The 22,407-nt window shown below is 33.1% G+C and overlaps 1 protein-coding gene across 3 annotated transcripts in view; it reads right to left on the bottom strand.

The window, feature by feature from the left end:
- The window catches only part of CDH19 (cadherin 19), a 98,052-nt gene that overhangs the window by 61,418 nt on the left and 14,227 nt on the right, over nucleotides 1-22,407 (bottom strand). For all 3 annotated transcript variants that reach the window (XR_002734144.2, XM_023224172.1, XM_026448227.1), the window contains 2 exons: nucleotides 5,105-5,409; nucleotides 1,526-1,820 (listed from right to left, as the gene is read on the bottom strand). Coding sequence is in view for 2 of the 3 variants with exons in the window: in XM_023224172.1 (XP_023079940.1) it covers nucleotides 1,526-1,820; nucleotides 5,105-5,299 (490 nt within the window). In the remaining variant the exon portion in view is untranslated. The remainder of the gene's footprint in view (nucleotides 1-1,525; nucleotides 1,821-5,104; nucleotides 5,410-22,407) is intronic.

The raw sequence follows: 22,407 nt of genomic DNA, 5'->3' as shown, positions 1-22,407 counted from the left end.
AGAAGAAGAAGAAGAAGAAGAAGAAGAAGAAGAAGAAGAAGAAGAAGCAGCAGCAGCAGCTGTGGAGGAAGAAAAGGAAGAAGCAGAGGGAGGAAGGAGGAAGAGAGGGAATAAGGAGACAGAGGGGAGGGCAGGAAGGGAAAGGAGTAGAAGGGGGAGAAGGAGGAGGAGCGGGGAGGAGTTATATGAACTGATTCTTTGCCTAGCTACTAAAACAGAGGAATTTAAACTGCTATTTACATCCAATAATAATTTGTCTTGATATATATATTACACAGGCAAATTTGTTTCTGCTGTATTTAAAGACCTATGTTCCAAACAATGTAGAAATACATCTTTGAGTTCTTACCTGGAATATTAAAAATGAAGAATCAGGAATTTTTTTTTTTTTTGAGACGGAGTCTCACTCTGTCACCCAGGCTGGAGTGCAGTGGCCGGATCTCAGCTCACTGCAAGCTCCGCCTCCCAGGTTTACGCCATTCTCCGGCCTCAGCCTCCCAAGTAGCTGAGACTACAGGCACCCACCACCACGCCTGGCTAGTTTTTTGTATTTTTTTTTTTTAGTAGAGATGGGGTTTCACCGTGTTAGCCAGGATGGTCTCGATCTCCTGACCTTGTGATCCACCCATCTCGGCCTCCCAAAGTGCTGGGATTACAGGCTTGAGCCACCGCGCCCGGCCAAGAATCAGGAAATTTTATGATGAAATACGTATTTTTTAAATCGTTGACTAATGAATCAAGTAATGAAGTAAAGTGGTTACAAACATGTTACCATAATTTAAAATGGCCATTATCAAATCACATTTATTTGTCACTGTTAAGTACATTTTTTAATTAAACATGCCATTATATTGTGCTACAAAACTTTTTTGAGTGAATGACTGAGAGAAGTTTTGCATAATCACAATTTCCCCTTTACTGGAAAGACATTTCTAATTTCCAAGACAGTCAACTCTTACATGTTATGGAAACCATTCTCTCCTAAATGCATTATATTTAAAATATTAACAGCAACAACACTGGGTTTTGAAAAGTGTCTTCAAATAAATGCAACCACACACAAGTGTTCAACCACTTGCTTTTGTCTTAGTGGTTTTTTAAATGGTTTTGATATATACCGTAGAATCTAATAAATTCACTTTTCCTATTTTTATATGCATATCTTGCAGGATTAGCTTATTTGCTTTTATGAAATAAAAAAATATATTTTGTTTTGAAAAAGAAAGTCTTCTACTTAAGAACCTAGTAAATGAACAAGCTAAAAAATTTATGAATTGCTCAAATAAACATGTCTAAACTTCTTTTACTCCTGTGAAGATTGAGGTATTTTAATAACATTAATGTGTAGTATCATTTTTTCAAAATTTTGATGCATAGTCTAATTTTTCAAATATTTTACTTAAACATATTTGTAGAAGGAAGTTCTAGTATAGAACCTTAAATCATCTACTTCAAAACATATCCTTGAAATTTTAAACCTGCTTTCATTGTTAATATATCTTTGATGTAAATTAATATGCAATACCTTCTGGAGACATCTCTGGTACAATGGCCTCATAAGGTTCATCTAGGAATTTTGGTTCATTGTCATTGATATCCGAAACTCTGATGACAAACTCAGACTCAGGTTCCACAGCCCTTCCAGTAGTGATGTCTATTACCTGGGCTCTTAAGGTGTAGAGGGATCGCTCCTCTCTATCAAGCTTCTGTATGGCATATATGTCACCTGTTCTTTCATCAATGATAAAAGTACTTCCAGCTCCAGCTCCCAAAAGCTTGTACTGGAAAGAATTGTTTCCATTGTCTAAATCAGATCTTAGCTGCAAATGGAAAGAGGTATCATTTAGTTTCCAAACATCTGAAATGGGCAAATCAAAATAAAGATTTTCTTTTTATGTATGTTAATTATTCTCCAAGTTAATGATTTTATATTGTTTCCATATTACATTAAATGGGGTAAAATATTAAATGTCAAGATTAAAATCTATCACCAGGGAGAGGGGAGAGTGAACATTTAGTATAAAGAACTATACAAATTTCATTATTCTTAACAGAAACAATACTAATTGGACAGTAAAGCTTCTTTTGTAAGTTATGCACAACATAGTTGGTCCAATTTTGATTTATAATTAAATAATCAGTCACTAAAACCACTCTCTCAAATATTTATACTAGACTGGGTCCTAGAGACAGACAGAAAGATAATTTGCTGACATTTAAACACTGATGTTCTGTCTCTTGGCTGGAAATGCATGGAAACAAGAAAATATTAGGATGAAAATTAGGGTTCATAACGATAAAAGTAATCTTGACTTATTATGTGTCATAAAATCTATAAATTGCTTTTTATTAGTGTTCTCAATTCTCATATCAATATTATGAAATACATATTATCGATATGATCAATTTTTCTATAGAGAAGAAAAGTGAGATTTTGTTTTACAAACTTTTTTCAGAGTCACATGATCTTTGTGTAGATTTAGGATTTACACCACGAGGCTATCAAATCTTCTATGAGGCTGTCAAATTTCAGATTCTCCACTGACAACAACTCAGTTACATGTTCTTTAGCCCTTGGGTTTTAGCCACAAAGTATAAAACTTTCTTCTCAATCTATTCTATCTAATTATCAAATACACACTTTCAGCCAGTGCACTCATTTCCGTATTTTCAAAAGCAAAGTAAATTTGTTCATCATTCATACTGTTGAGGTATTATTTAGAACTTTTAATTTATCTGCAACCAAAAAAAAAAAGTCCAATTCTGATATAGTTAAAATGATGGCATAGCTTTTCATATCTAAATTATTTGTACCTAGGAGAAGTATGTCATGGTTCCCTAATTGTGAATCCACATTTTCTTGATTCACCATTTATGAAAATGCTCTTATTCAAAGTAAGAGTTCCTCTGCAAATTTACAAAGATAACCATGAAATCAGTTGTAAACAAATTCATGATTTTTCTGATGGCTCAAGTTACAATTTCTTATTCTGGATAAATTAATACACTTTTTATGTGGTTGTGGAGAAAATCTAAAGGTATTAGTAACTAATTTTGAATTTCAACAATGTGCCGAATATCAATGCCATGTAACGAAACAAATTGAGAAAAATAACATCCAGATTGTGTTTCTGCTAATACCTCTTTTAATTTGGTAGTTCTTAATTATTCATAAAAGAAATTCTTTATTCAATGATGTAATAAATTGAGGAAAATAATTATACAATCAAGTCAATATATCAAGTGAGCAATGTATGGCTCATATTTTTTAAATGATATCATTTCAATATGGTTTGATAATTTATTTTATAATATAATGAAGATAAATTAAGTTTAGTAATAAATAAATATATTGCAAGTATATATGCAGTGTAATTTTCAAAGACAAGTGAGATTGACATTTTTAAGACCCAGATTTAAGGGAAGAAAGAAACAGAAATGAAAAAGCTTACTTGAACACCTGCCTTTTAGTGTCACAAAATGCATATGTTAAACACATTTCAATCAAATGGCCTCTAGTATTATACAATTTTCTATACTTCTATTCAAAAAATATTTTCCTAATTAGGCTGCTACTATTGATTTGCTAAACAAACATCACTTCAAATTTTCACTTAATTGTACTTCCCAATCTTAATCATTTTTCAAACAAATGGATCAAAGAGAGTTATCTTGCACACATCAGCTAAATTGTGTATTTACTAACTCTTTTGACAAGCACCTAAACATTCATTATTGTTCTTTTTGAGATCAGTGATCTGCTTGTTTTAACTTGATGAGTTTGTGTAGCAGAAAACCATTTTTCAGAGTAGTTTCATAAATATTTTTATAGAGTGGAAAAATAAGCTAAACCAATCACTGTGAGAAAGGAGGTAACCAGAGATTCATGTGGGGCATAGAAACAAACAAACTAGAAAATGAGACAGCCCCAGAGGTAGCCTGTGTTCCAACTACACTGATGCACTTCCCTATAACACCTTATTTACTAAAAGTCAACAGCTGGTTTTAGCCTGTCACCCCATTCAGTGATGGGACAGCTTATGGTGCTCTGTGCAGTCTACCGTAAAGGTATCCAGAGACTCAGTTACCGAGTCAGCACCTGACTGTGGACCTTGTTAGTGCCAGCTGTGCATACTATTTACCTGCAGTTTGAGTCAAAAATAAAAGGGGATGAGAAATATTACTTGTAATGTGTGTGTGTGTGTGTGTGTGTGTGTTCACAATACACCCTCCTCCCTACACGTTTGGAAATACTTGCCTAAAATCCTAATCTAAGGCTTTGGTTGAATGTACTCATATACATTTGGCTGATAACATAGGTGAAGTTCTGTGGAATCCAGATACCATGCTAACACTGCAGCTCTCCTGAAAGGCCTAGAAAAAGAGAGTTAATAAATTTTGAGTGCTTCACCCTTTGGGCCCAATTAAATTTTAGTGCCAGTTAATTAGCAGTTAAACTTATTTCAGTTCATTTATCTAGAGAAAAAGCCTTGTGGAAAAGGACATGATACTATAATCACCTTTGTTTAAAGGAAATCAAATAATAAAATACAAACCAAAAACATAAATAGAATTTGCTTTGTCTCATTAAGGAATTGTTCTTAAAATATATTCTTTTAAGAAAGTGAACATAATATTCCTTTTACTTTACTAATCAATTGAAGTGTGTAGGCTCCAGAAGCTACTTAATTGTAAAAGAATATAGTATTAACCTGCTTCATTAAAAATGAATGAGGGGTAAATCAACAGCTACTTAGCGCAATAGAAAATCAGGCTAAATACGTTGGTAAATGATATTTGTCTCACTGTGACTGTTTAGATCCATTACCAAAAATAACACCATCAAGTTTCCAGATGTTGAAAGTGAGGGCTGCATTTTCATAAGGGATACTAATGTGAAATTTAAAAACCAGAGCTATCCCTCTTCAAGATTTTAGTGGATGTTTTAGGTGCTTGCAAATCTGAAACAATTATTGATGTGATGTTTGAAGCTTTTCAGTGGTTTCGCTGTCAAAATGTGGAACTCATCAAATCTCCAAACTTCTCCAACATATTTATTTACAGTGTTGTGCTATTTACTGTAACATTTTAAATAAATAGGTACCCGGCCGACGTGATGACTAGTCGTATTCATTTCCTCTGGTACAAAAAATTGGTTCCACACCCAGCCACGCTTCACTCTCAGATGAGATCCTACTGGCTGCTGGACCTTCTTTCTTTGGGAGTTTTCTGTTGCTCCAAGACAAGGCCATAGGAGAGGAATTCCCAACATAAAAGGCAGCAGTAAATAACAATTCATTGTGCTGACTCTTGATTCCAACTGTTACTCTTCAGAGAAACAGGATGTCACAAACAAAAATCTTGCTTTCTTTTATAATCTTTTTTTGCTCCTGTGTATCTTCTATATACCTAAAGCGTCAGAAACAAAACAAAATTTGACATTTTAAAATAACATTTTATCACATAATTACTAAAGACAGGTTACAACTTCTGCATATGACAAAAATGGAATAAAAATATACATTTAATTTATCTTCCAATTAAGCTGGCTAATTATATTTTGGAGCTCAGTAATAATTTGATTAGAATAATTATAAATTTCCACTCAGGCACTGCTAGTTTTAAACTGCAGTCATAAATCTGCCTGAAGGTTGAAAGATTGCTCTGGGAGTCTCCTTGATTGACAGCTGACATTGAGATAGACTTCCTTTTAATTTGATTTGCTTACTTCCTCCATTCTTTCTCAGTAAAACTCAAACTATCTTATTAAAGCAACAGTCAATCCAGGAGGAAAAAAAGTCATATTTTTCCTCTTTATATTTGATAGAGATAAGCTTCCTCAACCAATTTCCCAAATTATGATATTTTATGTAGTAACTAAATAGACAAAATGGCAATTCAGCTTAAAACTGGTGAATTCAATAATCAGTTATACTGATGCTATAAAACACTAAATAGAAAGCTTGTGCAAAATATTTACTCTTTAAATTTCAAAGATATGGGGAAGAAGTGTTTATCAGCTTAACAAAAAAATCATCTTAAGACTATAAATACAAAATTACAGTGCCTGGGTAAGAATGGGTGAATGTTTGTAATATTTAAGAATGATATGAGATGTATCTTCTATTATTTCAATACTAAAACAAAAGACTCTGCCTACTGAGTTTTATATTTAAAACTTTCCATTGACCAAGGCTGTCTCTTCATGATGGGTAATTCTAATCCTTACATGTAATTTAATAGTTTTGCATTTCCAACATCTACATCCAGCCAAATTTGATGTATTTCCTTGGCTTCCATGAAGAAAAAATAATTTTGTAAGCTTCACAATGGAGTTTAATATCAGATAATCAACAGAAAAGCCAGGGTTCGTGTTAGGACTTTTTCTGCATGATTGTGTTTTGAATCTTCTGCATGTATTTTTGAATGACTCCTTAGAGATTTTTTAGGTCTTTGGCTCGTGCTAAGAAGAGTTGTCAAAAAAACACCTAATTAAGAAAGTACACAGGGATTCTGTGGTCCCGGTGTGCTCCCTTTAAGCAGATGTATTCCTTGTTAAAAGTTTACTTAGTGAAGGTTATAGAGAAATTCAGCTGAGGTGAAAAAGGTGAAATTTATCTTTATGTTACGTATTTGAAATTCAGATAAATCTGTGCTTTAGAAATTGCTAAAATATGTCTTTGCGGTAGCTGATGAATAAGAATATTTGGAACGGGTACAATATTATTCATGAGAAAGATACTTTTTATAAGTTTGGCAAATTATCACCAACACTGATATGAAGTTAGCTGGCTGTGTTTCAGTGAATATAATTTTTGTGAAATTTATATTATGGTATTTTGATACATATAAAGATATACAAAATAGTATAATGAATACCTAGGTATCATTACCCTGCTTCAGTAATTACCAACATATGGTCAATATTGTGTCATCTCTATTCATGCTCATTTTTTAATATTAAAACCAATTTCAAATTCATATCATTTTAACCATTGGAGACACACACACACACACACATACACATACACAAGTATAAATGCTATGTAAGTGTGTGTACACACCCTTAAAAATCAAAGTCAAAGTTTAAAATTAAGAAAAACTTTTTTTTTTTGAGATGGAGTCTTGCTCTGTCGCCCAGGCTGGAGTGCAGTGGCCGGATCTCAGCTCACTGCAACCTCCGCTTCCCGGGTTCACACGATTCTCCTGCCTCAGCCTCCCGAGTAGCTGGGACCACAGGCGCCCGCCACCTCGCCCGGCTAATTTTTTGTATTTTTAGTAGAGACGGGGTTTCACCGTGTTAGCCAGGATGGTCTCGATCTCCTGACCTCGTGATCCGCCCGTCTCGGCCTCCCAAAGTGCTGGGATTACAGGCTTGAGCCACTGCGCCTGGCCGAAAAACTTTTTAATATAACAAATTATTCATAGTGTTCAAATTAAAAATCTTTGTCTTTGAATTAAGACTTAAATATGTTCACACAATACAGTTTTTTGATACATTTCTCAAGTCTCATTTGGTCTACAGATTTCCTCTCTCTGTTTCTAATTTTTCTTTCTGTTTATATGCTGAAGAGTCAAGTTTATTTGTCCTATAGAGTTTCACATAATCTGAATTTTGATAATTGTATAACTGTTGTGTGATTCAGTATGTTTCTTTATCCTCCATGTTTTAAATAAATGTTTAGGGGCTTGATTAGATATAATATAAAATTTTCATCAAACATATTCATAGCCAAATTCCCATTGTATGACATCTTTAGTAGACTAGGATACAAAATATATGTTCAAGAAACCAGAAGAAAGTTTGAACGTGTTAAGTAGAAAAATTGAAAATAAAATAAAGATTAAACTTTTAGAGAATACTACTACAATGTTTGTGATGAAATACACTGTATATGATTAATGGCATATTATTCACGCAGAGAAAAAAGACAGATTGAAGACAGAAGTATAAATCATCTGAAAAAACATAATGAGGAAAAGTTAAAAAATTAAAAATGAATAAACTATCATTGAGTTGTGAAACAACTTCAAACATTCTCATTTATGTACAATTGCAGTTTCTAGAACCAATGAAATTTAGAAACTCATACATGCAAAATGCTTAACAAAACTTAAGCGTAGATATTAAAAAATATTATACCAAGGTGCATCATGATTAAATTACTCAAAACTATTAATAATGAGAAAATCTGAAAGGTAGTCAACGACATGTTATATACAGAATAGCAAAGATGAAGTTGGATAGCAGATGTCTCATCTCAAACAATGCATGCCAAATGACAGTGCAGAAACATTTTTAAAGTATTGAAAATGAAAAGAAATCAATTTAAGTGAGATTTTCTCAAACAATCACAGTGATTTTTATAAAGAGATCAGCTGAATTGAAAGAGAAGAAACTGAGCTGTCAGGTATTGGAGAAGCTAATTCAAAGAACAAGTAAAAAGTTAAAGAGGTAAGCCTTTAGACACTTACTGCAATGGTATAAGCAAGAAGTTAAAACCAAAGAAATTGTTGCATCTCCTTTTTTCATTTCCTCCATGGAACAACACTCTAATTGAATCAGAGGATAAGCACAGACGTGTGGATCATTCCATTATAATGGTAGTGCTACAAACAACTAAGTCAATTTTATGGACTCTGGGGTCGGGGGAGTGCAAGGGGAGTGTTAAGAGTGAAAAAGTACTAAGTACATTGTCAGAGTGGGAAACGGTCTTCAAGGTTTCACCCACTTTACTCAATAAGGAGATGCTTGAGAAATGCGTCAGATGAGAAATCTCATCAGAAATGCTTGAGAAAGAGCTCTGTCCAAGGCCACAGATGAAGCCCTCTTACACTTCAACCCTAGGGCTAGGAATGTAAACACAGAAGAGCGTGACCTAACAGAAGAAGCAGTCTCCTTGACTGCAACTCCCTCCAGAGAGTGCAGTGCACTGGTTGTGCATCAAATCCAGTGTGACAAGGGAATGTTTTCACAGTGAGTACTGTACTGCCAGGTCAAGTCTTTATAGCTGCCTATAGCCAGGCCTGAACAAATCACATTTGTTACCCCAAAGCCATATTCCTAATCTTCGGTAAAGGAAAGTGGGATGAAGACTCTTTTTGGTGTACAGCATCAGCACACAAGGGGAACTCTGATACAATAAATGATTAAAGAAGTCCTTCAAGAATAAATAAAATAATACTAGAAAGAAATCTGGATCTATGCAAAAATAGAATCACCAGAAATGGAAGGTATATCAGTAAATAGAAAGACCTTTTTAAATTTTATTATCATTAAAGGATAATTGGCTGTTAAAGCAAACATAATAACAAAGGATTGTGGGGCATACATCATTTGCAGAAGTAAAATGTATGAAATTAATAGCATAAAGGTTAGGAATATGCTATTTTAAGCTCTATAAACCATATATAAAGTGGTATGATATAACTTAAAATAGATTACAATAAACCTAAAGTGACTACTAAAATAAAGTAACAGAATTTACTACAGGCTACAAAATAGATAAAACTGAAGCATAAAGAATACTCAATCCAAAGAAGAAATAAAAGAAAAAAGTGAGCAAAAGACAGGTGAAAAAAACATACAAGTAACAAAGTGGTATGTTTAATATTAATCATCATAATAATCACACTAAATATGAATGGGATAAAAAAACAAAGTATGACATAAAGATTATTAGATTTTTTAAAAGACTCAACAATATGTCTTTAGAAATGATTTAAAATATAAAGGTTCAGTAGGTAAGAATTTAAAGAATGAAAAACACATATCTTGCTAACTCTAGTCAAAAGAAAGCTACAATGGCCATAATATTAGATAATGTAGATTTCGGGGCAAAGAATATTAGCAGTGATAAACAACAGCATTTCATAATTATAAGTGATAAACAATGTCATTTCATAATTATAAATGATAAAGCCATTTTATAATCTAAAACAATATCATTTTATACGAATTATGTCAAATCATTAACAGGGCACAACTATTCTAAATGTTTATACACTTAATAACAATGCCTCAAAATAGATGAAATAAAACCTTATTGTATTACAAGAAGAAACAGACAAATCTATAATGCAAATTGATTTATTTCTATTCAACATTATACTGAAATTCTATCCAATGAAATAAGAAATTAGAAGCATCTAGATTAAAAACATAAAATAAAAATATGTTTATTTATACAGGGCATAATTACACATATAGAAAATCTTATAAAATCTATAAAAATACTGGTAAAATGTACAGGTAATTTTAGCAGGGTTGGAAGATACAAGGTCAATATTAAAATCAATTATATTTCTATTTACTAGCAATAGATAATCAAAATTTAAAATTTATACAACAGTACATTTTATAATAATATAAAGAATTCAAAGATTGTGACATAACTCTACCAAAAAAATATGCAATGCCTCTCTATTGAACACTATAAAATACTGCTAAGAGGAATCAAGAAAAATCAATGTAATTGGAGATATTTATTATGATACTGGACCAGAAAACTCAAAATGGTTAAAAATGTCAATTCTCTCCAAAGTGTTGTATAAACACAATTTTAAAAATACAGCTAAATTAAAATTAAAACATAAAATTTCAAACAGGTATTTTTATAAAACTTGCATGCTCATTCTATAATTATATATGCAAAAGCATAGGGCTTAGAACAACTTAAGGAACATTTTGAAAGAAGACGAAATTTGGAAGACTATGCCATCTGACTTTAAGACATAATGCTACAGTAATCATTATGGTAAAGTATTGGATCAACAAATAATTTAGTAGAATACACCACAAAGTGCACAAATACACCTACATTTATGTAATCAATTGATTTTTGAAAAAGTTCAAAAAGCAAATCAATGGAGAAAAAACAGTCTTTGCGCTAAAACACCTGAGTATTCACTTGAGAAAAAGATACTTTGATCCATACTTTACCGTGCACAAGGTCACAAAAAGTGAATACAAATTTAGATGAAATACTTGTAATTTCTTTGGCAAAGATTTCTTACAACAATATCAAGAGTGCACGTGTTAAAAACTGATAAACTGGACCGTATCAAAATTGAGATAATCTCTGTATCAGATCCCATGGCTACTGTAAAGAATTCCCACAACTCAGTGCTTAAAATGATACACATTTATTGTCTTACAGTTCTACATGTGAGACGTTTAAAATGAATTTCACTGGACTGGAACCACAGTGCCAGAAAGGTCTTTCTTCCATCGAGTCTCTAGAGGAGCATCTATTTCCTTACATTTTCCAGCTTCTCAAAGTGTATTCTATTCCTTGCGTACCTTGGTTCATGTCCCTCCTCCAGGCCAGCAGCAAAGCATCTTCAAATTTCTCTCTACTCTCTCTTCACATTGGCTTCTCTTTGTCTGTTGTGTCAAATTTACCTCTTCTCCCTTTTATAATGACACTTATAATTGCCTTCAAAGTCATCTTGGATAATCCAGGATAATTTTCCTATCTAAAGACCATTAACTGAATCTCATATTTATCTACAGAGGTCACAGTCTTGGTTTTAGGAGTGAAGACCTTGATATCTCTGAGAGCCATTATGTGGCCTACCTCAGATGATAATTAAATGAGAAGACAAGTCACAGACTGAGCGAGTATTCATTAATTATATATCTTGTATTCAGAATGTACAAGGACTTTCAAAACTTGGAAACAAAAAGTCATCACAATTTTTTAAATAAGCAAAATATGTAAAGAGACATATCACAAAGAGTTGACATGTAAAATAAGTTTAAAAAAAGATAATCAACATCTTCAGTTTCAACAGGTAAATGCAGATTAAAACTACAATTAGATACCAGTAAATTCTTACTAGAATGAATATAATTAAAAGACTGACCATATCAAGTATTGAAGAGAATATAGAGCAACTGTACCTCTCAAAAACTGCTAGTGTGAATGTAAAATCGCATGAGTATTTAGAAAACAATTTGGCAATTTGTTACAAAGTTAAACATGTGCCTACCATAAGATCCAGCCATTCTAGATATTAGGTACATATCTAGGATATCTATCTAGATATCCACCTAAGACAAATAAAATTATTATTTCCATATGAAGATGCTTACCTGAATATCAGAGCAGGTTTATTTGTAATAGACAAAAACTGGAAAAAGTCAAATGTCTTTCAACAAGTCAATGTACTAAGAAAGTGTAATATGTCTATGCAATGTAATGATACTCAGCAGTGAAAAGAAATGAACTACTGATACAGTAATATCTCAAAATAATAATGAATAAAACAAGCCTGCCAACAAATTCAGATTGTATGTTTCCTTTTGCATCTGATTTTAGAAAATTTAAAACAATCACAGTGACTGAAATCAGACTAAGAACTGAGGGAAAATGAGGATGGGAGGAAGATCAGGAGGGATGGATGATGAAGGGACACGAGGAGACTTTTGAGAGTAGTGATGAGTGTGCTTATTATCTGCATTGTGATGACAGTCTCAGAAGCAGATATATGTCAAAAATTCGATTCAACTTGAGTATATGCAGATTATTGTGCCAATTATACTTCATTAATGTTGTTAAAAATCTTGACTTGTCAAAACCTTTAGAAACAAATTAGACAACTAACTGTGGAACAACAGATAATAGATGCTTCTGATGTGTTATGATATGACCTTTATAAAGAACGTTGCCTATAAATTATTTTACCAAAAAAAGTTGAAAGCTAATTTTCAAGCTACAGGAAATTAACCTGTAATAAAAGAACAAACTAAATGGGAAACAAAGTAAACAAAGTAAAAAGAAACAATCATTTAAACCCAAATTGTGTCTTTCTACAGATTTGTTACCCACAGTGTAATCTGTGGAATAGGAGTATCTTACTACAAATGCCAAATCTTGAGCTTCTTCACAGGTACTAACTTTGAGTCTGCATTTTATCACACTTACCACAAGGTCTGAATATATAATAAATTTAAAAAGCATTGATCTACCACAAAGTTGATCTAGTTTATTTGATACATCAAAAAAAGAAGGAGTATAGGAAAGATATTGTTCTAGATTGAGAAAGATTTAAGATGTTGTAGAACTAGTGTACAATGTGGGCATTGTTCGGGTCATGACTTTACAAAACTGTTTTTATATTTGCATTTTTATGGATTTATAAAAAATTAGTCTGTATAAGGTATAATATGTACTGTATAAGGTATAATACTACTAATGTAGAGATGAGCAACAGATGATGAGAAAGTATTGCGAATTTTGTTGGTCACTGAACATTTCTTTCTTGTTATATAAAAACATGCCCTATTTTTAGTCACGTATACTTGAAGCATATTGGTATTAGAAATGACAGGATGTGTTGAGAAAAAGTATATTTTCTTTAAAATATCTCAAAAAAATGGGAGGATAGGCAAAACCATTGTGGTAAAATGATGATAATTGTTGAATTTGGGTAATGAGTATTTGGATAGTTGTACTTTTATTATTCACTTATGCTTAAAATATACATAATAAAACAACAACAAAAATATACAGCAATATTGTACTTTTAAATCAATATGTTAAACAAATACAAGTAATTATTTTAATACCAGCTATTGATGACAATGTATAGAAAGCAGAACTATAAAACACTCATAAAATTGAAAATTTGGACACTATTTTGGAGAACAATTTGGCCAAAAGCAATACATTTTACAACGTGTATATAAAGTAGCAGTTATATTTTACTATTTTATACCTAGAGAAATATTCACATTTGTCCACTGGGAAGCAAGTATAAATTGGATTAATTGAAAAAAGAATGTTTAAATTAGGATACTGTATGATACTAGTTATATAAGTGTTTCACAATTACAAGGCAATGTCCCATAATACTCTTAGCATAAAGCAATTAGATAACTTAGTAAGTCTAGGCAGAGGAAACTGACAAAATTTGTCATGGTAATTACCATGATTGAAATAAGTGAAATTTGTCTAAAAGTTGAAGCTTAGAAATTTCTGCAACATTCTCCTCCCTCGAAAACAGTTTAAAGTAAATATGACAAAAAATAACACTCATGACATCTGGGTGACTTTTCTACCAAGTGCTATTTTTTCCCCATTAAATATATGATTAAAATATTTCTCAATTAAATTTAAAGTTAAAAATCATCATTTATGATTCTAAGGAAAAAGCCCTTTAATTTGAACCCCTTTATATAAAACATACAAGAAAAATGAAGGGTAGTAGTAATTCTATCTCAATAATGAAATATTGTGGCTTTGTTTATACTCTTCTATATTCCAAACTTTCTATAACGGTCATACATTTCGGCGGAAGTGAAAAGCATTTCAAATAATGTTCCACTTCTGATTGAAGACTGGTGGCAGCTGTCAGCATTGCTAGACTGAGAAACACTCTGGGCTGAAACCAAGCAAATAAGAAAAAATGTTCTCGCCTGAAATGGGCCCTAGATAAACCAGCAGTGACATTTTGTCCTGCATTTTCAATCTTGTTTATATTTTCCAATCAGAGGAATATACTAAAATCCTACATAACATTTCAATATAAAGAAATGCTAATACTATGTCTTATGTTAGTGTGTTTATATTTTTTCTCTTATTGCTAATACTTGGAAATATTAATCCATATAAAATAAAATTTCATTTATATTAGCACAATATTAGATACTAATTACAATAATATTTAAATAACATTATTATAATATATTATGTCCAAGTAAAATTGAAAGTATATTTGTGATGATTGATATCAGGTGTCAACTTGATTGGGTTGAAGGATCCCTAGATAGCTGGTAAAGTATTGTTTCTGGGTGTGTCTGTGAGGGCGTTGCCAGAGGAGATTAACATTTGAGTCAGTGAACTGGGAGAAGAGTCACCTTGGTTGTGGTTGGGCACCATCCAATCAGCTGCCAGCATGGCTAGAACAAAGCAGGTGGAAGAAGGTGGGAGACGCTGACTTGCTGACTGGCTTTCATCTTCCTCCTGTGCTGGATGCTTCCTACCCTTGGATATCAGACTTTAAATTCTTCGGCCTTTGGACTCAAAGTGGTTTGCCAGGGGGCTCTCAGGTTTTTGGCCACTGAAGGCTGCACTGCTGGCGCCCCCTGCTTTTGAGACTTTGGGACTCGGACTGAGCTACTACTGGCTTCCTATGTCCTCAGCTTGCAGAGGGCCTATCATGGGACTTCACCTTGTATCCATGTGAGTTAATTCTCCTAATAAACTCCCTTTCATATATGCATATATAATATTAGTATTGCACCTCTAAAGAACCCTAATACAATATTTTATGTAATGTGTTAATTACATCACACATGCTGGGACTTATATTCAGTAATTTTAAGTGACCTATCCTGTAAACAAATGTATTCATAACTAGTGCTACAACTGATCTTAGATACATCAAGTGTATAATATACACTGTGCTTTATTAAATGGAAGAAAAAATGCATTCATGTCTAACACTGTGACATCTATAGCTGATGGTTCACTTTGTTTACATTGAATAAAGATCTATAAATTACATTTTAAAGTTTGGACCATTCTTCAAATGACAAAATGTTTTCTATTATCTCCTCTTAGTATACATTTTTCCCCTTGTTCTAAAGATTCTTGAGGTCAAGTAAAAAAAAAAAAAATAAATCAGAATGATGGATTTGGTGGCTGTGTGAGGGAGGATATAAGTTGAAGCTGGGAAATGTGGATGTGATAAATATAGAAACTTAATCCTGTTTGTGATCTCTTTAAAAATCAAGGGAAACTTGGCAGCTTCATAGAATGACACTATACATAAAAAGACTTTGAAATGGCTTTCTCAGAACCACTAGTACGAAATACAAAGAAATGTGAGTGGATATAGTTTGCATACATATGTGAAAAGGAAGCAATATTTTGGGGCCAAAAATTGTAATAACCCATGTGCCAATTCTTTTTCTGAACATTCATTCCATAGTACTAAAATGTGAAAGATCATCCTCTGTTTTATTTATGAACTCTCATTAAGCATATAATTTGCATATTTACTGTCATGAAAAAAAGCTCTCAGGGACAGCTACAGCAGTGCAGACTTAGAATACCTATATTGGAGCCTCTGATGCCCTCTTTGACATCGCACAGCCTTCCACATTCACTATTGATGTGAAGTCCTAAGATATACAGCAACAAGTGCCATTTCATTTCTGGGCTGAATATCACGAACTTTATTTAGGAGCAGTGGTAGAGGACTGTGGATTAATGAGCAGTATATGTGAAGTGCTAAGCACTGACAATATTAAGCCTGAGTGTGCAAAAGTTCTAAAATGAAAAGAGATAGATTCCAATCGTTTAAATAAATGCTGGTGAAATTTCATGTTCTTAGATACAGTATTTCACTTTTTCTTCCCCTCCACAAACTATCAAAACATGATTTGCCCTTATTTGTCAAGGGTAAATATTTGTATGTTCCTGTGTTGAAGATTTGCCTAAAACACCTTTATCAGTATAGATCTTAATTATGTCTTTACCATCTTTGCAGTCTGATTTTTAAACATTTATTGTACTTTTGTATGGGTCTTTGGTGCTCTCAGTGTTACACAAAAATAAACATCAGACATATAAGTATTGATAAATATATTCTTTGTTTAAAACAACATAGTGACAGGAATAGAATGAAATGAAGGGAATCTGAAATTTATAGGGCTCGTGTGAGAAAAATAGGAATAAAAACAGGATTTTCTATTTTTAACTTTTGTGTTTGGAGGTACATTTGCACATTTGTTATATAGGAAAACTCATGTTACAGGAGTTTGTTGTACAGACTATTTTATTACTCAGGTACTAAGCCTAGTACCTAATAGTTATTTTGTTCTGCTCTTATCCCTCCTCACACTCTCCGCTTTCAGGTATGGCCCAGTGTTTGTAGTTCCCTTATTTATGTTAATGAGTTTTCACCATGTAGCTCCCACTTATAAGTGAGGACGTGTGATATTTGGTTGCCTGTTCCTGAGTGAGTTTGCTAAGGATAATGGTCTCCAGCTACATCTATATTTTCACAAATCATGTAGACCAATGAAACAGAATACAGAGCTCAGAAGGAAGACTGCATACCTACAACCATCTAATCTTTTATAAAGTTGACAAAAACAAGCAATGGGGAGAAGACTGTATTCAATAAATGGTGTTGGGTAACTGGCTAGCCATATACAAAAGATTGAAACTGGACCCTTTCTTTACACCACATACAAAAATCAATTCAAAGTGGATTAAAGATTTAAACATAAAACCCCAAACTATAAAAACCCTGGAAGACAACCTAGGCAATACCATTCTGGACATAGCAACAGGCAAAGATTTTATGACAAAGACACCAAAAGCAATCACAAAAAAAGGAAAAACTGACAAGTGGAATCTAATTGTGCTTAAGAATCCCTGCAGAGCAAAATAAACTATTAATGGACTAAACAGGAAAACTACAGAATGAGAGAAAATATTTGCTATCTATGCATCTGACAAAGGTCTGATATCCCACATCTACCAGGAACTTACAAAAATTTACAAGACAAAACAACCTCGTTAAAAAGTGGGCAAAGTACATGAACAGACACATTTCTAAAGAAGACATACACATGGGCAACAAGCACATGACAAAAAGCTCAATCTCCCTGATCATTAGAGAAATACAAATCAAAAGCACAATGAGATACCATCTTACACCACTCAGAATGGCTATTACTAAAAACCCAAAAATAACAGATGCTGATGAGGTTGAAGAGAAAAGGGTACACTTACACTGTCGGTGGGAGTATAAGTTAGTATTTACATTATTTCATTTACGTTATCATTGTGGAAAGCAGTATGGCAATTTCTCAAAGAGCTGAAGACGGGACTACCATTCAACCCAGCAAGCCCACGACTGGGTATATACACAAATGAATACAAATAATTCTATCATAATGACACATGAATTTTCACTCATGCACACATGAATATACATACCATAAAGGTACACAAATACTCACTACAGCACTATTCACAATAGCAAAGACATGGGATCAACCTCACTGCTCATCAGTGACAGACTGGATAAGAAATGTGGTATATATATCATGAAACATTATGCAGTCTGATTTTAACTTAACCATCACATGAACACAGGCTATTTCTTATTACTTTCCTGTGTGTTTGCAGTCAAACCTGTACAATATTTTCATGTTTTTCTAAAATCTGTTTTTCTCTTCATGTTCTTATGACAAGATATAATACAGAAAAATAAGACATTGTTTTACTTCTAATATCGAAACAGGTATTCTATTATCCCTTTGATTATTTCAGAAGATAACCTCTCATATATCTGTCTTTACTTTTAGTTTTCATGTACAGTTAAAAGGCACTGTAAACACTCTCAGTAGCCTAAATCCATTCATTGGGAGGAGGTACATAAAATTGGTCTTACAGTTGAACAAGGAACCAACCATTGAATACAAACATTAAAAAATTTATATCAACATATTGTTACTCAGCAGCCATTAAATTTGGTGCCATAAAACCATTTTGTCAAGTGAAATAAAGAAACAGAATACATACAATATAATTTATTTAATTGAAGGAAAAAAGTTGTAGACAAATGCAGGAAAGAAGTCCTGGAATACTATGCCCCAAAATTCAGGTGGAAATCATCTTTGAATTAGGGAATTGTAAACAAATTAAAATTTTCCCCATGTGCATTTGTATGCTTTATTTTTAAAATTAGTATATATACATAATTATATAATACAATATAAATCGATTTTATATAAATACATGTTATTTCGCACCATAGTAAAGATCAAGAAAGCCACTCTCTACTAATTTTTGGGTTATTTTCCCAAATTGTTTGATGGAATGTTCTAAAGGCAGTTCGCTGGAATTAAGAGCAGCACACGTGGACCAAGGATGGCTGAATAACTAACTCAACACCAACACCTGCTAGATCCATCACCTTGGATGAATAGCTCGACCTCTGGTTGTCTCAGTTGTCTCATGTGAAAATTGAGAGTAATTATTATGTCTCTCAAGGTTTGTGTTCTTGATGAAACGAGTTGCTGCATCCAAAATACTGTCTGGCACGTATTAAGAGTTAAATGTTTTTAGTGAGCTACATAAAAATAGCTATTGACAGGTGAATAATAAGCATCTAGTGATTTCTGTATTTCTCAAGGTCGAAATATTCAGCTATTTTCATTTCAGCTAAAAATATACACACATAAAACAGCTTTGTAAATGACTATTGCAAAAATACTTTAGTATATGTTTTCCCTGATATATATGTTCCACTTGTATTTTCAAATTATTTGAATGTCATTTTTTTTTCTAAGCATGGTTAAGTGACTATGACAGATACATATTATCATGCTTGAAGCAATACATGATATTGCATGGACATATATAAGCTGAAAATGATCCCAGTGTGACTCAGAACAGTTATGTTTTCAAAGAAGACTAATTACGACTTAAGGGATGAAAAAATATTATAATCTATGCACTTATGCAGTCTGAAACTGAATCTAATTAGAAATTGTCTTTTCTATGACCTCTTCTTGGTTACATAAAGCTAATTATTCCATCTGTGAAAACTTGTAAAAATATAATGTATTCTGGAAAGCTCATGGAAAGCTGAAATATTGAGCTCAACTAAGCCCAGCTTCTCATAGAGAAAAACAGATGGCAATTAATATAATGTCTCCATTTTTAGAAAGCTATTGAGTAGGCTTGGCCAAAATGATATATCATAGACTTAGAATTTGTGGTGATCAGAGAGTTCCAAAGCTTTCCCAAAACAAAGAAAAACAGAAGAACTTAAAGGTTTTCAAAATGCTACTGAAAAATAAGACAAGAGTTTCTCGTCATCAATTTAAAACACACATCTAACCTTTCCTCTTGGGAAGTGAACACATGAAGCAAGTGAATACTATAAAGCCTTCATGTGAAACAAACAGGAACACATGGCTCTTGGGGCCTGGAGTGGTAATATTAAAACAAGGGAAGTAGTTAGAGAATATTCACCTATCTTTCTTCTAATTTCAGATATTCTTTATAAAAAGGAAAAAAAAAAAAAAAAAAAGGAAGCCACGAAGTGTCTATAAACAGTCCCCCTTCCTTCCAAAAGCACCTCTGTAATACCACGTAGAGCAGTAACATGGAGAATTAGTGGTGGATTTTAAACTATGCTGTGAAGTCTCTTAAAAAATGATACCAACATTGTCTCAATGCTCATTTCAAAAAGGTACTCTGTATTTTTGTGAATGTATTTAAATCTTGTCTGTGTAGTTAAACACAGAAGCAAGAAAAATAATATTAGAACAATGTTAAGAAAAAATAAATCCCCTCCTTGAACTGTTCTGGTTGGAATATCTTTTGGAACCTGTATTACCTGTTGTCTTTATTCCCACTTCCATGTCTACCCTTTTATTTAATCTATTTTTATCTTATATTAACATATTAATTATATTCATTAGTTACGATATGATTTTAGTCTTTAAAGAAATTATTTGGATCTTCTAATCAGTGCCTTAGAAGCACCTGCATTACCAGGACATTGAAATAATTGTTCTGTTTCTCCATCAAACAACCTGGATCCATGACCTTCTATTGCCCTCTTGAAGGTGATATTTCATCGCAGTGCTCTGACTAATCCTGCTCCTCGGCAAAGGACAATATAAGTAAGAAAATCAATAACAACATGGAGACAGAATTGACAAAACTTAATGACCATTTGGAGGTCAAAATAAATTGCCTGTCTTTAGGAGTGTCAAATGAGAGTTGGGAAATGCCGAGGTTAAGATATCTTCAAAATTACAAGTGACAATGCTAAGTGGAGCTGGTCACTCCAGACTCAGAAGGAACTGCGATTGCTATCATGATATTCTTCCTTTCATTCCATCACTCTAAGAAAAGTTTAGGTTCAGTTTTTTAAGATTTCATAAACTGTCCCTAACTTCTGAATGACTAATCGGATGAAATGGCTATGACTGGTATATAAAATAAATTTTAAAAAAGAAGAACTAAAATGTAAAATATTTTGGTCACTGTGGTAGGCATATCAACGTTTACCAACATCTCTCTTGCAATTGCACAAGGTTACATGAACGGTTTTTCTAACAAGATATGAGTAAAAGTGATGTACACCATTTTCGAACTGACACACTCAAAGGCCTATGAATAATTGTCTCACCTTTATTGCTTCCTAATTTGGCAATCAGTAGTTGAAGGATGGTGGAGCCTCTAGCAAGCCTGGGTCACTGAGTGACTGTGAAACTTTGATACACTCCCCCCACTAACTCCCACCCAATGTTTGTGGTAGGAGGTTGCTGAGAAATGGAAAGTTAATTGATTACTGTAATAGTCTAACTCCCAGAATAACAAAATCAACTATATCTCTAATGCCATAATGGTACTCATTCGTTCTCTTAGTAATTTGTCTCATAATTCAATGATACAGTAAAATTATATTCATTTCAAAAGAGAAGAAAGATCAAAGTGAGCTTGTACAACAGCTCCTCAAAAAATGACATTTTGTTCAATGTCATTTTGTAATGTTGATGAGAAAAAAGTTGATTCCCTGCCAGAGCCACTATCTGTGTTGAGTCTGCACATTCCCCGCATGTCTGCATGGGATTACTCTGGGTACTCCAGTCACTTCCCACTTCCCAAAGCTACACACATTGGGTTGCTTGTTCATCTACAAGGTCCCAGTCTGAGTAACTGTGACTATGTGAGGGTTAGCCTGCAATGAGATGACACCCCTGTCCAGGGCTGGTTCCCACCAATCTGCCTGAGTTGCTGGGATAGGCTCCTGCCCACCCATACCCCTGAACTGGAATAACCGGGTTGGAAAATGCACAAATACAAATTATCATAAAATGAAGATTTGCAAAGTACACGATCATCATACAAATACAAGACAATAAACTATGCTGGGTAGGAAAGAGCTCAGCGAGCCAGCTGTATATTTGCAAATTCTTGTGTTTGAACTTCATGGTGGCTGGAGGTGATCCGGACAATCTTTGTTTTGCAAACGTTCGTTTCTTGATTTAACCCATCACCATTACAACTGCTAGTCACTCACAGATTCACCCAAAATTGGGTAAATAATGATCTTACTTGTTTTTACTAATCACATATATGTACAGCTCACATTTATTTCAGTGTTTAATATTAGAAATGTTTTGGTCCTTGTTTATAAGTTTAGTGAAGTTTTTGTTACCAGAAATACGTCATAGGGACTAAACTCTCATTTATCTCAATTCGCCTCTGATAAAATTGGTTTTATTATAGAGTGTTTCACTTAAAGTTGCAGTTCGAAGACTAAAGTGGAATATATGCAGATACACCACTAAACTACTGATTAGGAAATCATACGTCCCAGGCTTCTTTTGATTATTAATGAATTAACAGCTTTTCAGAA

Source organism: Piliocolobus tephrosceles, chromosome 18 (assembly GCF_002776525.5).
Source record: "Piliocolobus tephrosceles isolate RC106 chromosome 18, ASM277652v3, whole genome shotgun sequence".
Taxonomy (NCBI): Eukaryota; Metazoa; Chordata; class Mammalia; order Primates; family Cercopithecidae; genus Piliocolobus; species Piliocolobus tephrosceles.
Note: the sequence above shows the minus strand (reverse complement) of the source record. Positions and strands in the feature narration are given on the sequence as shown.